Source organism: Aotus nancymaae, unplaced genomic scaffold (assembly GCF_030222135.1).
Source record: "Aotus nancymaae isolate 86718 unplaced genomic scaffold, 86718_ANA_hifiasm-v0.15.2.pri h1tg000001l, whole genome shotgun sequence".
NCBI classification, from domain to species: domain Eukaryota; kingdom Metazoa; phylum Chordata; class Mammalia; order Primates; family Aotidae; genus Aotus; species Aotus nancymaae.
Window position 1 is genome coordinate 5,135,637 of NW_026988412.1, and position 13,024 is coordinate 5,148,660.

The following is a 13,024-nucleotide window of genomic DNA, read 5'->3' on the forward strand; positions in this document are numbered from 1 at the left end:
TTACTTTTTAAAAAAGTGGTAAACACAAATTGAAACACAGATAACAGGCATATTACAGAAGGACCACTTTAAATAAGATTTTCAAAGTGGTCAGAATAGGCCTGCCTGATTTTATAGACTGATTTCTGTTTATCGAAGTTTTCCTGTGTCTATATTAAAGAAAAAATTCTATTAAAAAGTCTGTATATAATTTGGGGGAAAAAATTAAAAAGTGAACTGACCTACACACACAAGAATTCCTGACAAGAGTGGGAGCCTATTTGCATCTGGATTGGGCCGCTGCAAATGCAAACTGGCATCTTAACAACTGCATTTATCTTTGACAACATACTATAGGACTTACACAGACTTTGGGTATAAGGATTCCTTTTCACAAGCTTAGGAAAGCATTTGTGGCTCATTTGAGATGGACTTGGCTATGTAGAGGCACTTCTTTCAGGGAAGATATATTTGGATTTGAATTTTAAAGGATGGTGAATATTTTGGCAGAGGTAAGGAATGGGGCAATTTTAAGGGAAGGAAATATCCAGAATAGAAGCATAATTGTCTCATAGGGCTGCCCATGTGACCAGTTGTAGTGTTGTAGACTGTAAGACTGGGGGTAGACACGGATAAGTGAATAGACTGTGAAGGAAAAGCACAATTGATGCATTGATGCAGGGGGAAATGCCGGGACTGGAGGATACTTCCTGGAGGCTGGAAGGTGGTGGTAGTGGTGAGGAGATAGTCAGGGATACCTTCTTGGTGGAAGTGATGTACAAATTTTGACCTGAGAAAGGAGTGGAAATTACAGAAACAAAAAGGAGGAAAGAGAGGGAAATAAGAGCATGTGTAGAGGCCAGTTGCAGGAGCGAGCAGGTGGAGGAACTGGGAGAATATCCATGGAAGAAATTGAATACCTTTTACTCTTATGCTGTATTATAGGTGCCTGAGGGTTGTGTAAGCAGCACTGTCTAGTAGGTAGGTAGATAGGTCAGGAAAGCAGTACAGAGGTCTGAGCTGTACATAGAGATTCAGAAGTCAGTAGCACACAGAGATTAACTGGAGCCATGGGAAGGGAGCTGAAACCCAGGCAGAAGGTAAAGTGGCCTCAGAAAGGGGAGGGCCAGAGCAGTCTGTTGCCTGGAGGATGGGGAAGTGGAGATGGAGTGGGCATGGAACTTTCTTTCAAGAAATTTGGCTGTGAAAGGGGAGGGAAAAGGGCTGTAGCAAGATGGGGGAATCTGGGTTCAAGGGAATTTTTTCTTTTAAGATGAGGAAGAATGTGGAGAGTATTTAAATGCTGATGAGAAAGAGCTGCGTAAGTGGGATTGGCTGGAGATAAAGGAGAGGGGCGGTTAAGAGAGGCATGAAGTCTCCGAGGAAGGGGTCCAGAGCATAAGAGGGCACAAGGGAAGCAGAGCAGGGGCCCCTCTTGGAGTTCAGCCCACAGGTGGAGGAGGAGCTGGGTGAATGTGGGCAAGAGTGTGAGTCCATGGGCAGAGGTTGAGGGGAGTCTCATTGAATGGGTTCTGTTTCCTGTGAAGTCTGCAGTTGAGTCCATCTGCTCAAAGGCAGGGAGGGGTTGGTGGGCTGGAGGTTTTCCTGTAGAGTAGGCAGTTTGAAGTAGCACTTGTGGATGGTAGGAAAAGAGCAGTCTCAGGAAGCAGAGTTGTCACTGTGCGGAGGGCTTTGTCTTCTCCCTGATTATAGCCAAGGCCAGCCACAGACATCGAATAATATCGAATCAGTAACTTTGTTCATAATGATAACTAACTTCTCAGTAGCTTAAATCTTGATCATAGTTGGTCAAATGAATTTTGAGAATTAAAAGAAAAACAACTTCCAAAAATGCTTTTAATTTTAAAATTTGTGTTATTAATAGTAATTTAAAACATTTTGTTTAAAAGTGTACTTCTTCCAAATGAAGATGATTGAATTCTCTTGTTGGTTAATTGGTTTTAGACACTCATGGTGGCTTGGATCCGAGCAAACCTCTGTGTGTACATTTCTCGAGAGCTCTGGGATGACTTTCTTGGTGTGCTGTCCTCCCTCACTGAATGGGAGGAGCTTATAAACGAGTGGGCCAACATTATGGACTCTTTGACAGCAGTGCTTGCAAGAACCGTTTATGGAGTTGAGATGACAAACCTACCTCTGGATAAATTAAGTGAACAAAAGGAAAAGAAGCAACGAGGCAAAGGTATTTCCGCTCTTCCAGGTTAACACCATATGTCTAGGACTGGGGACGAATGTGTATTTGGATAACTCAGCAATTAATGCATGAAATTTTATCATGAACTGAACCAACTACATGGTGTCTTCTTATAGCGGCATTAATTTGTGTCTAATGTCATTCTGTTCCCTTAATGAGATAGTGAATTTCTGAGGAGGCTATGCAAGAAGGAAGATTAAAGTACTAGTAATAGTAGTGATAGTTAACAGTAATAATAAAGGCTATTACATTGTACATATTATCTCTGTTTACCTTCATAATGACCTAGTGAACTGTAGATACTTATATTATCCCCATATCACAGACAAAGCAACTGAAGTACAGAGACTTTGCAGGGATGTCCAATCCTTTGGCTTCTCTGGGCCACATAGGAAGAATTGTCTTGGGCCACACATAAAATACACTAAAACTAACAATAGCTGATGAGCTAAAACAAAAAAAAAAATTGCAAAAAAAATCTCATATTGTTTTAAGAAAGTTTACAAATTTGTGTTGGACTGCATCCAAAGCCATTCTGGGCTGCATTTGGCCCATGGGTCACGGGTTTTGGACAAGGTTGCTTTGCAGTGATTGACTCATCCAAGGCCACATAGTTAAGAAGTAGTAAAGCCAGAAATCAGAGCTGGATAAGTACAACTCACGATGTAACGCTATTAAGATGCATTCTACAGCCTCTCTAGGAAACATGGACAAATTCTGAATGCTTCACATGGGAGCTATTTTGGCTTTGTATTTCTGGGTAAAAGTTGTTTTGGGACCGAGAACCTCAGATGAAACTGATGTTTTCAAGGTAGAAAACGTCAGTGCTAGGTTCTATTAGGAATGACAATTTGGCATCGCCTTGTCTTAATTGCCATTCTTAAGGAAGTGGCATGATCCTTGGATTAATTCACTGGTACTCCACCTTACTCTGTAAAGATTTGAGGCAGCTCATAGAAAGGCATATAGTACGGTAGACCAAATACAAAATAAAGTCAAAATGAGCGGGGTTGCAGGGAACTGCCAGTATGGTTAAGATGCCAAAATGCATGGCATAGAGCCTCATGGGCTTGCTGGGGAGGTGCAAAAGTCAAATATTGGATTTGATTTTGGTCTTTGCAGGGTTACATCAAATAGAGAATCACACAGCACATAGGGTAAAACAATTCACTCACCTAGGTGATGCATAGCTTTTATTAGGTCCTCCTAAGACTTGGGAGGAAGTTTTCTTTCAAAGCCTCATAAAGGGTACACATTGCTTATTGTGTAGACTACCCTTTAGTAATACCAGCCTTATTACAGATTATATCAGTGTGCCTTTGCCATGTGACAAATCACCCAAAACTTAGTGGCTTAAAATAACCACTTATTTATCTTGATTTGATGAGTTGGCGATTTGGGTGGGACTCAGCAGGTCAGTTCTTCTGCTAGTCTTTGCTTCTGTGTTTGCAGTCAGTGAGGCTGTGAAATAGCTAGGCAGCTCTATTTTTAGGGATTGGCTGGCTGTCAGCAGTGGCAATGAAGTGTGACTGGGTTACGTGTTTCAGCAGCCAGAGGCTAGCTCAGGCTTGTTTACCAAATAGCTTAGAGTTTCAGGAGCAGCAAGAGGGTAAGCTCAAATTTTCAAGTGCATTTCAAGTCTCTGCTTGTTCAGTTTTGCTACCAAAGTAAGTCACGTGATGAAGCCTAACATCAATATGGGAGAGGACAACAGAGGAGGTGGTTACAGGGAGGTGTGAACCAGTTACAGAGGTTAGTAAACCATATACATGTGTCATAAATGTGACATGGTTACAGGGAGGTGTGAACCAGTTACAGAGGTTAGTAAACCATATACATGTGTCATAAATGTGACAGAGTCTTACAATATCTTCATTGAAATCTGGAAATGGCTTGCCAAAGCACTAATTAATAAAAGCAAGTTAGTAAGAAGACAAAATAAAGTAGTTGAAGTATATGGCAATTCAGTCGAACAGTTTAATCCCGATGTGGATTTAGATTATCTAATGCAATCATTTTCTAACATTTTTAACAGACCTTTTTTTCCTCCCCAATTGAAGGTATACAGAATCCATTTCTAAAGAAATGTACTAGACTGGAGATTTGGGATTGAAGTAGGGGCAGGGAGCCAAGAGCCTGGGCCCTTGGCCTCCATTTGGTCCTCTCTAACACCTCTGAGGACCTCTGTGTAAACGCAGGGGGCCTGAGAGGATCCAGACACTTCCAACTAGGAACTTGGTTACCTAAGACAGTGGTTCTCAACCGAGAAGAGAACTGCACAGCTAAGGGTACCTTTCAGGCTAGAGGAGGAGAGCTGTAATAGGAGATAAGGACCTACCTTCATTTGTTGTAATCCATGCACGAGCATGTGTGTAGACACACACACATAAGCACAGACATACACACATGCACATGCACCCCTACCTGCCATTCTGCAATATTCTTGTCACATACACACACATACATGCGCACGCACACACACACACACCTGCCATTCTGCAATATTCTCTTTCTACCCACAGATTCATCTGAAGAGGTACACTTGTGTTAGGAAGGCAAACAACGTTGAAAACACTGTTTTCAAAATGTACTGAACCAATTATTTAATTAATGACAGTGACTAATATTTCTGATTTGTATTGTTTTATTCTAAAAAGGATTTAAATATTTATTATAGAAATGCTAGCCTTCTAAGGGCTAGACTACTAGAAACAAAAAACACAGGCAGAGGAAACTGGGTGTGGGAAACATGCCCCAGGTGGCAGTCACTGGTCACATCATCCCTGTGCAGAAATCTCTGTCTCTCATTCTCTCTCCTCCTCTATTTGTTTTGGATCTGTAACCTCTCATTGAGATAATTAAACCAGAACAATATGAGAAAAAAGAAAAGAATTTCACACTATAATGTTTTACTGTTTTGGACCTTTGCTAAAATAGGATATCGTATTTTTTTTAGATATTCATTATCCTGCCCATTTTACTGAATTAGAGTTTTAGGCATGGATTGCTATGGGGATTTGTGGAGGGCTTGATGTCTACAGGATACAGTACTGTTCTAACATCAGGATCTCTGAGTTTTTGGTTTATAAATTGTAGTTTTTGGAGTGTCCTGGAAACAGTGGTATAACTTTATATGATATTGTTCTTGTATTGAGAAAGGTTTATTAATATTTCTTTTGTATATTGGAGTGAGTACTATGAAGATATAATAATATTCATAAGACTATTTTAGATTCTTGAAAATATTTTGGCAACAAGAATTCTTAGATTAGTGACATATGAATAACTTCCTAAACTGCAGTGTAAAGAAGTGGTACTTAATTTGTGACAAAGAAACCTGCTGATTATATACAGTTGTATGTGTGCCATTTGCTGAGCAACACAAGCTATGAAATGAATAATAATGAATTCAGCCATTAGATTATTTTTCTTATCCTTTATCAGGCTGTGTTCTAGATCCTCAGAAAGGAACCACTGTGGGGAGATCCTTTTCTCTCAGCTGGCGGAGCCACCCAGATGTGACCGAGCCTATGCGATTTAGGAGTGCCACCACGTCTGGAGCACCGGGAGTGGAGAAGGCGAGAAATATTGTTCGCCAAAAAGCAACTGGTAAACATTTATTTAAATGCTTCTCAAAAATCTATTATTATCTAAAATGAATTTATAGGCATAAAGTGTGTTAAAATTCTAGTCAAAATTTAAATATTAGACCTTATATTAAATGAAATGTCTATATCTTTTTAGCTTTCAGCTCTAGTTACTTTTCAAATTGCAGTTTTCAGTTATTTATTTCTAAATTTTCCAGTGTGAAAAAGAACTTGTGATGTTAATATTGAGTGAGATATTTGTGCAAAATGGAGAAAATAGAGTTTTTGTTTGAACCTTGAAGAAAACAGATTGTTAATAAATACACCAGTTGTTGCATTATTGTTAATGTTAAACAATATTGATCTTCAGAGTGTGGCAACCTGTTTCAGCAAAGAATAGGAGAATTGTACACTTTAGTTTTCAGGACTAGATAGACATTTCATATTTTACTCCTTTGGAAAATCAAGCCTTTTCGTGCCTGTGGATGTTATACCTTTGTAGCCTATTTCAATTAACAAGAACTTGACCAACAACCCGCAGTTAATTGGACAACTTTGCTATATTTTACTCTTAAAACAAAAAGTGAACTCTTGAAAAAGAAGCTTGTATACAGCATTTAATAAGAACAAATAAAGCCACCTCCTCCCCAGTGACTTTGAACCTGTAACTTAGGTTTAAGACAATTTTAATTGCTATTTAGCATGTTAACTTAAGAAAGTCACAAGATCCTCTGGCCATAAAACAGATTCATTAAAGCTCAACATATTCTATAGTGCTTAGTAAAAGCTTAATACAGATGGTTTAGAATCCTGTTGGAGTTTTTATGAAAATATATTCCACCTTAACTGTAACTCTCTCATCCTTTTTTGCTGTAGTATTTGCTGGAAATTATCACCTTATTTGCATGCATGGCCTATTCTGCTTCTCCCTTCTTCTGTCATTCTCTCCCCTGAGGAGAGACCCAATTCCTGATTAACAGGCAACTTTTGAGGATGTTCATTCACTGATTTCGTTTCTCATTCCAATTCCTAAAAACAATTCTCTTCTATCATTAGAGTCTTTTTTTTTTTTTGAGTTGGAGTCTTGTGCCATCCCCCAGGCTCAAGTGCAGTGGTACAGTCTCAACTCACTGCAACTTCTGCTTCCCAGGTTCAAGCGATTCTCCTGCCTCAGCCTCCCAAGTAGCTGAGACTACAGGTGTGCACTACTATGCCAGGCTAATTTTTTTTTTTTTCAGTAGAGACAGGCCATGTTGGGACCATATTGTCCAGGCTGGTCTCAAACTCCTTACCTCAGGTGATCTGCCTGCCTCTGCCTCTCAAAGTACTGGGATTACAGGAGTGAGCCACCACACCCAGCCTTTCTATCATTGGATTCTTTTTTTTCCTTTTTTGAGATAGAGTCTTGGTCTATTACCTAGGCTGGAGTGCAGTGGTGAGATCTTGGCTCATTGCAACCTCTGCCTCCCAGGTTCAAGTGATTCTCCCACTTCAGCTTTCCAAGTAGCTGGGATTACAGGAGTGCACCACCATGCCCAGCTAATTTTTTATTTTTAGGACAAATGGGGTTTCACCGTGTTGGTCAGTCTGGTCTTAACTCCTGACCTCAGGTGATTTGCCCGCCTTGGCCTCCCAAAGTGCTGGGATTATAGGCGTGAGCCACCACACCCAGCCTACTGGGAATTCTAATAGGCAAAGGGTAGGGGAAAGGACATTAGGGTAAAAAGTTTGTTTCAGTTTTTGCAAATGTGTCACTACCATTTGTGTCCATTTCATTAATGTTAACTGAAGTCACATAAAAATAGTGAAGCGGCAAGTAAATCTTTATATTTTTGTCTTAGGATAAAACTGATTTTGCTGATTGTGGTTTTACACATATGAAGCATGTTTTCCTCGTGTGTCCATTCAATTTTCCCAATGTTTATTTGACCAGCAGTATATAGAACACATAAGAATACCATAAAGTTGACATTAAAGATGTATGGATTTAATAAGCATGAAATGTGACATAAAAGGATGGGTTTCATGGAGATTTTACCTTTTCCTCAAATATCAAATCTTTTAATGTTTAACTTGACGTGTATGTGTTCTTGAGCTTTTCGGATATTTAATTTACTAAATGATTTCCTTTTGAATACAGTCAGCTCTCAGCAAACCAACTTCTGAAAGAAGGCCAGATATTCCCTTTCACCATGGTCTTTTTGTACATGTCCTTGAGGAAAGGAAAACTGATTATAATGTCTGTCCAAGCAAATAACCCGAATGTGAATCTGATACGCAGCAGAAAGAAGGAAAGGCTAAACATATAAAGCATTTCAAAAGAAAATTATTTGTGGATTGCGCATTCTTCTATGTCATTAGAATGACTGACTGAAAGTTGACTGTATTTAGAGACTACAATTAAATACTATACTTTGTACTGACTTCCTTTAAAGTTTAAATGATTTCCTTTAAATGTTTAGAGAGAGCCCAGAAAAGTAATAATAATAAAGTGAAAGGTCCTACTGTTCTTCTGACATAATTATTGCTTTATCTCTCCTGGAAGCTAAGCGAAGCCAGTCTATCAGCAACTGTGTCCACCTTTCTGAGGCTTTGCCTGCCACTAAAAGCGTCCCGCTCCTCCTTCACACCGTGAGCGCTCTCTTACCTGGTCTCTCTTACTCTTCTTGCTCTCACAGGCTGTCAGGTACTGTAATGCTGTCTCATGTGTCCATCACTGTTGCCAGGCTTCTCCCGCTTGCCTCCGGGCCTTGCTTCCTTTGTTAATATGCCCACATCACACATGTGCCTGACCATCGCACTAGTGTTAAATTGCAGTGAATGCTAGTAATTGTCTTTGTGTAGTTAGATGGTTAGTGGCAATTAGATAGTCAAGAAAAATTTCTGTGACTTTGGTCTTTGCAATAACAATTAAGGAGGATAGAAGGATTTTAAGTCCATAGCTTTTAATAGGGGGAAATGTGATGCCTGCCTTAGTGTGTCTTTATAGAGTGCCCATAGAAAGTAAGTGGATTTTCATAAACGTTTTGAACATGTCAGTATTACAATGCTTGCTGTGTCTTCCAAAAAAAGTCAATAAACTAGAAAAATTATGTAGGCAGGATCTACTTGGAGTTAACAAATCATATATGTGAAGTAATGATCAGTTATGTAGATTCATATTGACTATTGAAATTTGAGTGAAAAAGGACCAGTGCAAAAAAGCAGTAATTTTCAAAACAAAGAAATGTTGTTCCTGTACTTTGGCCAATTAAAATTGAATTTAGCCATGTATGATTTACACACAGTACATTTTATTTAAGACATCATAGCACCAAAAGTCATTTTTAGCCTAGCTACTTCAACAGGATTTACCTTGCTCTATAGTGAACAATTAAGTCTGTGTCTAATTATTTTGTAGTGATTCTAGGATGAACTGGATCTTCTTCCTAAAAAGAGAAAGATCATTTTTATGATCTTTTTTAGTTTCAGAAATTTGACATTGTAGATTAGTAGTTATTGTTTTTGTTTTTTTTTTGAGACAGAGTCTTGCTTTGTTGCCCAGGCTGGAGTGCAGTGGCGCGATCTTGGCTCACTGCAACCTCTGCCTCCTGGTTGGTTCAAGCAAGTCTCTTGCCTCAGCCTCCCGAGTAGTTAGGACTACAGGCGTGTGCCGCCACACCTGGCTAATTTTTGTACTTTTTGTAGAGATGGGGTTTTACCATGTTGGCCAGGCTGGTCTTGAACTCCTGACCTCATGATCCACCAGACTTGGCCTCCCAAAGATTAGTATTTTTTTTTTTTTTTAACATTGGTGATAACCTAGTTGTGGCTTTCTGTAGTACTAAATTATGTTATACTATGTTTTAGCAAAGGAAAATTAAAGCTTAAGTCCTCTGCTGGCTGTGCAAAATACCATATTACTTTATAGAATTTAAGGGAAGAAGTTAGTTTTACCAAGAGTGAGGACTATAATGTTTTTTTAGAAAACTCTTTTTCTCCAGTAACTATTAAAGGTAAAAAAACAGTGAGAATGGTACATGGGAAAATTGTCACTAGTCAGTTAATTAGTATTGAGTTTTAACTGCCCAATTATTTGGTTTTCAAAAAAAAGCTATTTAGAGATTATTAATAAAGTATTTAAAATGATTTTACCCCATTTGGCTGATATATACCCCAAAAGAATTTTTTTGTGGTGAAAAGTTTTCTTCTGTCACAGTCCATTTTTTTTCATATTTGGGTTCTCTTAAGTTTTTTACTAGTTTGTCCAAAACATGTTCCCACAATAAATCTCTTCCTGTTAGTAATTTAATTTTGGAAGCTTTTGTTCTCATGCAATATAACATTTTATTTTACTAAGACTCTTGGTTCCTGTGTATACATATACAGTTCCAACTGAAGTTAAATATGATTTAGAGAAGTGGTTCTCAACTGGCAACAGTTTCAACAATGCCTGGAGACACTTTTAATCGTCACAAGTAGGACAGTGCTACTGGCAGCTAGTGGGTGGAAGTCAGCTATTGATGCTGCTCAATAGCCTGCAATGCACAGAACAGCTCCCAAACAAAGAATTGTCTGGCCCAAAATAACAGCAGTGCTGAGGCTGAGAAATCCTATGTTAGAGTGGAATCAAGTGTCCTGGGCTCGGTCTGTAGTTTCCTGCCTTTGCTATCTTTGTTCTTGATTTTGTAGCACAAGGGGTGGAAGGACTTCAGGGTATAGTGGCTTTGAGAACAACCTGCCATTCTCTGTTTCATCTGACTACTATGATGGTGAGCTGCTTAGCCTGATGCCATTGGTTCTTTACTGATTAAATTGATGCCTTTGTCCTTTGTGACTGTCCTGTCAAGAGACTGACCCAAGGACAGATTGTATATTCTCTACTGGTTGGTACATTAAAGTATTGAATTTGTCCTCCAGTTTAAATCCTAGTGTGTAGGCATATCCTGCTAACCTACTGCTAGATAATAGGACACTTAATTTTGCTTTCTGGCCACAAATTCTGTACCCTATCAGTGATTGATTGCTAATTTTGTTTACATTTAAGTTAACATTTTTTTTTGTTTTTATTCTTATCTCTGTAACTAGTCAACCCAACAAAATTGTTTTAATAATATAAGCAATAGAGAATTATTTACTTTTAGCCAGGATTGTATATTTTTCTGATCTTTCTGGGATTGTGTTTGACAGCAGCAGCAGAATTTTGGGCAGGTTGTTTGTATTCTGGGAGGAAGAAGTGATGTTGTGTTTTGGAGTCACAACCACCTGTTTCCATTAATATAAATAGCTACATAAACACAGTTGGGGAGGTAGGACTGACGGTTTTTGTGATTTCCTTTTTTTTTTCTTCGTGAGAACAGTTCTTTCCAGCTGTTCTATACTTTATTTTGTTTTTGAGACAGAGTCTCACTCGGTAGCCCAGGCTGGAGTGCAGTGGTGTGATCTCAGCTCGCTGCAACCTCCACCTCTCCGGTCCCGGTTCAAGCATTTCTTCTGCTTCAGCCTCCCAAGTAGCTGGGATTACAGGTACATGCGACCATGTCCAGCTGATTTTTTGTATTTTTAGTAGAGACGGGGTTTCACCATGTTGGCCAGGCTGGTCTTGAACTCCTGACATCGTGATCTGCCCGCCTCAGCCTCCCAAAGTGCTGTGAGTGCCTCTTCTACAATTTTAACTGCTTTTTAGGTTGGGACATTTATCAATCTGTAGCACTTAACAGGCCACACAGATGGTAGATTTTATTTTTCTTTTAGGAATATTGTAATAGTAGTAATGAGAGGATCAACAATCTCCCCTTATTCTAAAAAGACATATTGGAATGGTATGGCAAACCTTTCCTCACTGCTTCTGCATCTGGTTTACACGCTTCCAGGAAGTGCTTTTTTGTCAGGACGTGGTCTGATTTACCTTTGGGAAATTTGATCTTGTGGGAAACCTCAAGATGCTAAGTTGGTGCGCATTTCCTATGCTTTTTATAGGATCAGATTGGTATCATGCATGGTGTTTTAAAAATTAGGAAATTATACTATTTATTTTGCTTATGCAACCTTGTAAAAGGGATAAATTGAACTCAGAAATTTGGTTATTGAAGAATGAGCCTCACTTCATTTAGTAAATGGAAGACTGATTAAGGAAGCCTTAAAATGTGAGTGAAATTGCTGTGAAAAATAGAGATCTGGAAAAATATAGAAGTTACTGAAAAGCTTACACACTTAATTTAATTTGATCACACTGCCTTTTCTTAATGGGAAAAAATGAAATTAGATCATTTTCAAGTGTTTTGAATGGAGCTTTAGAAAGTAATGGTTTAGTAATGGTATTGTGTAACTTACATTGTCAAGAGACGAGAAAGTTAGTGCTTTTAAAATCTGGGCAATTGGGACTAGCTAGGCTTTAGAGAGTATATTATTTGGCAAATCTAAGATAGAATTTAGCTCTTAGAAGTGATTTAAACAGAAATTGTGTGACATTCAAAATAGAAGATGTGATAGATCTAGGATTTATTATGTAATTTTAATGTAACTGATATAATTCTTTCTCTATTTTAAATATCAGATAATCTTGTCTTTTGATATTTGCATATCACTATTAAAATGATTTTCATTTGTTATAAAAGAACAACTGCTACAACTAACCCCATAGAATGAGAGCAGCTTTAACATAAATTGTTCTTTCTTAAATAAAATGCCAGCAGAGGGAGCCCAAGAACTATATGAAAAGGAAAAACAGTATAAAGAAAATGTTTCTGTCATTCATGTATTCATTTCTACAAAACACGTATTTAACATAAAGGATGAGAATGCCGAGAAATGTACCCTTACAAATCAGGAATTCAGATTTAAATTGTGGGATAAGGAGAATTGAAAATTCCCTTTTCATACTGTCTCAATTGATAGTCAACTACAGGAGTAGCTCAGGGTACCTACAACACAACAGCACACTTAAGCGTCATAACTCTCCCCTTCCTTCCCACTCAACACCCTGCCACTGACCACTATCCCTAAAGGCTTGGACTTTCTCCATCTGATAAGTCCCTCCTGACAGTTTTATAAAAACAAAGCCTTAAAAGCTGCATTGGGCCAGCCTGTTGGTAAGGCAGACCAGCTGGTGGTGGCAGGCTCTTCGTCCGTCTGCTGTGTTGAGGACCAGTGGGGACACTCTAATTTGGAAGCAATGGTGCTGTGGCTATATTGTATCCCACCAGATGGCGATGTTCTTTATCTTTAGAAAGATGCTGCCAGTGTTGGCTCAGCTCTTATTTGC

General features: G+C 38.7%; 1 protein-coding gene across 4 annotated transcripts in view; it reads left to right on the plus strand.

Moving 5' to 3' along the window:
- Positions 1-13,024, plus strand: part of RALGAPA2 (Ral GTPase activating protein catalytic subunit alpha 2) — a 330,878-nt gene that overhangs the window by 110,301 nt on the left and 207,553 nt on the right. For 3 of the 4 annotated variants that reach the window (XM_064375258.1, XM_064375283.1, XM_064375285.1), the window contains exons 15-16: positions 1,945-2,182; positions 5,639-5,803. In XM_064375258.1, coding sequence (XP_064231328.1) covers positions 1,945-2,182; positions 5,639-5,803 — 403 coding nt within the window. Of the gene's footprint in view, positions 1-1,944; positions 2,183-5,638; positions 5,804-8,326; positions 8,468-13,024 lie in introns of all 4 variants that reach the window. The other variant, XM_064375286.1, reaches the window with a different exon arrangement.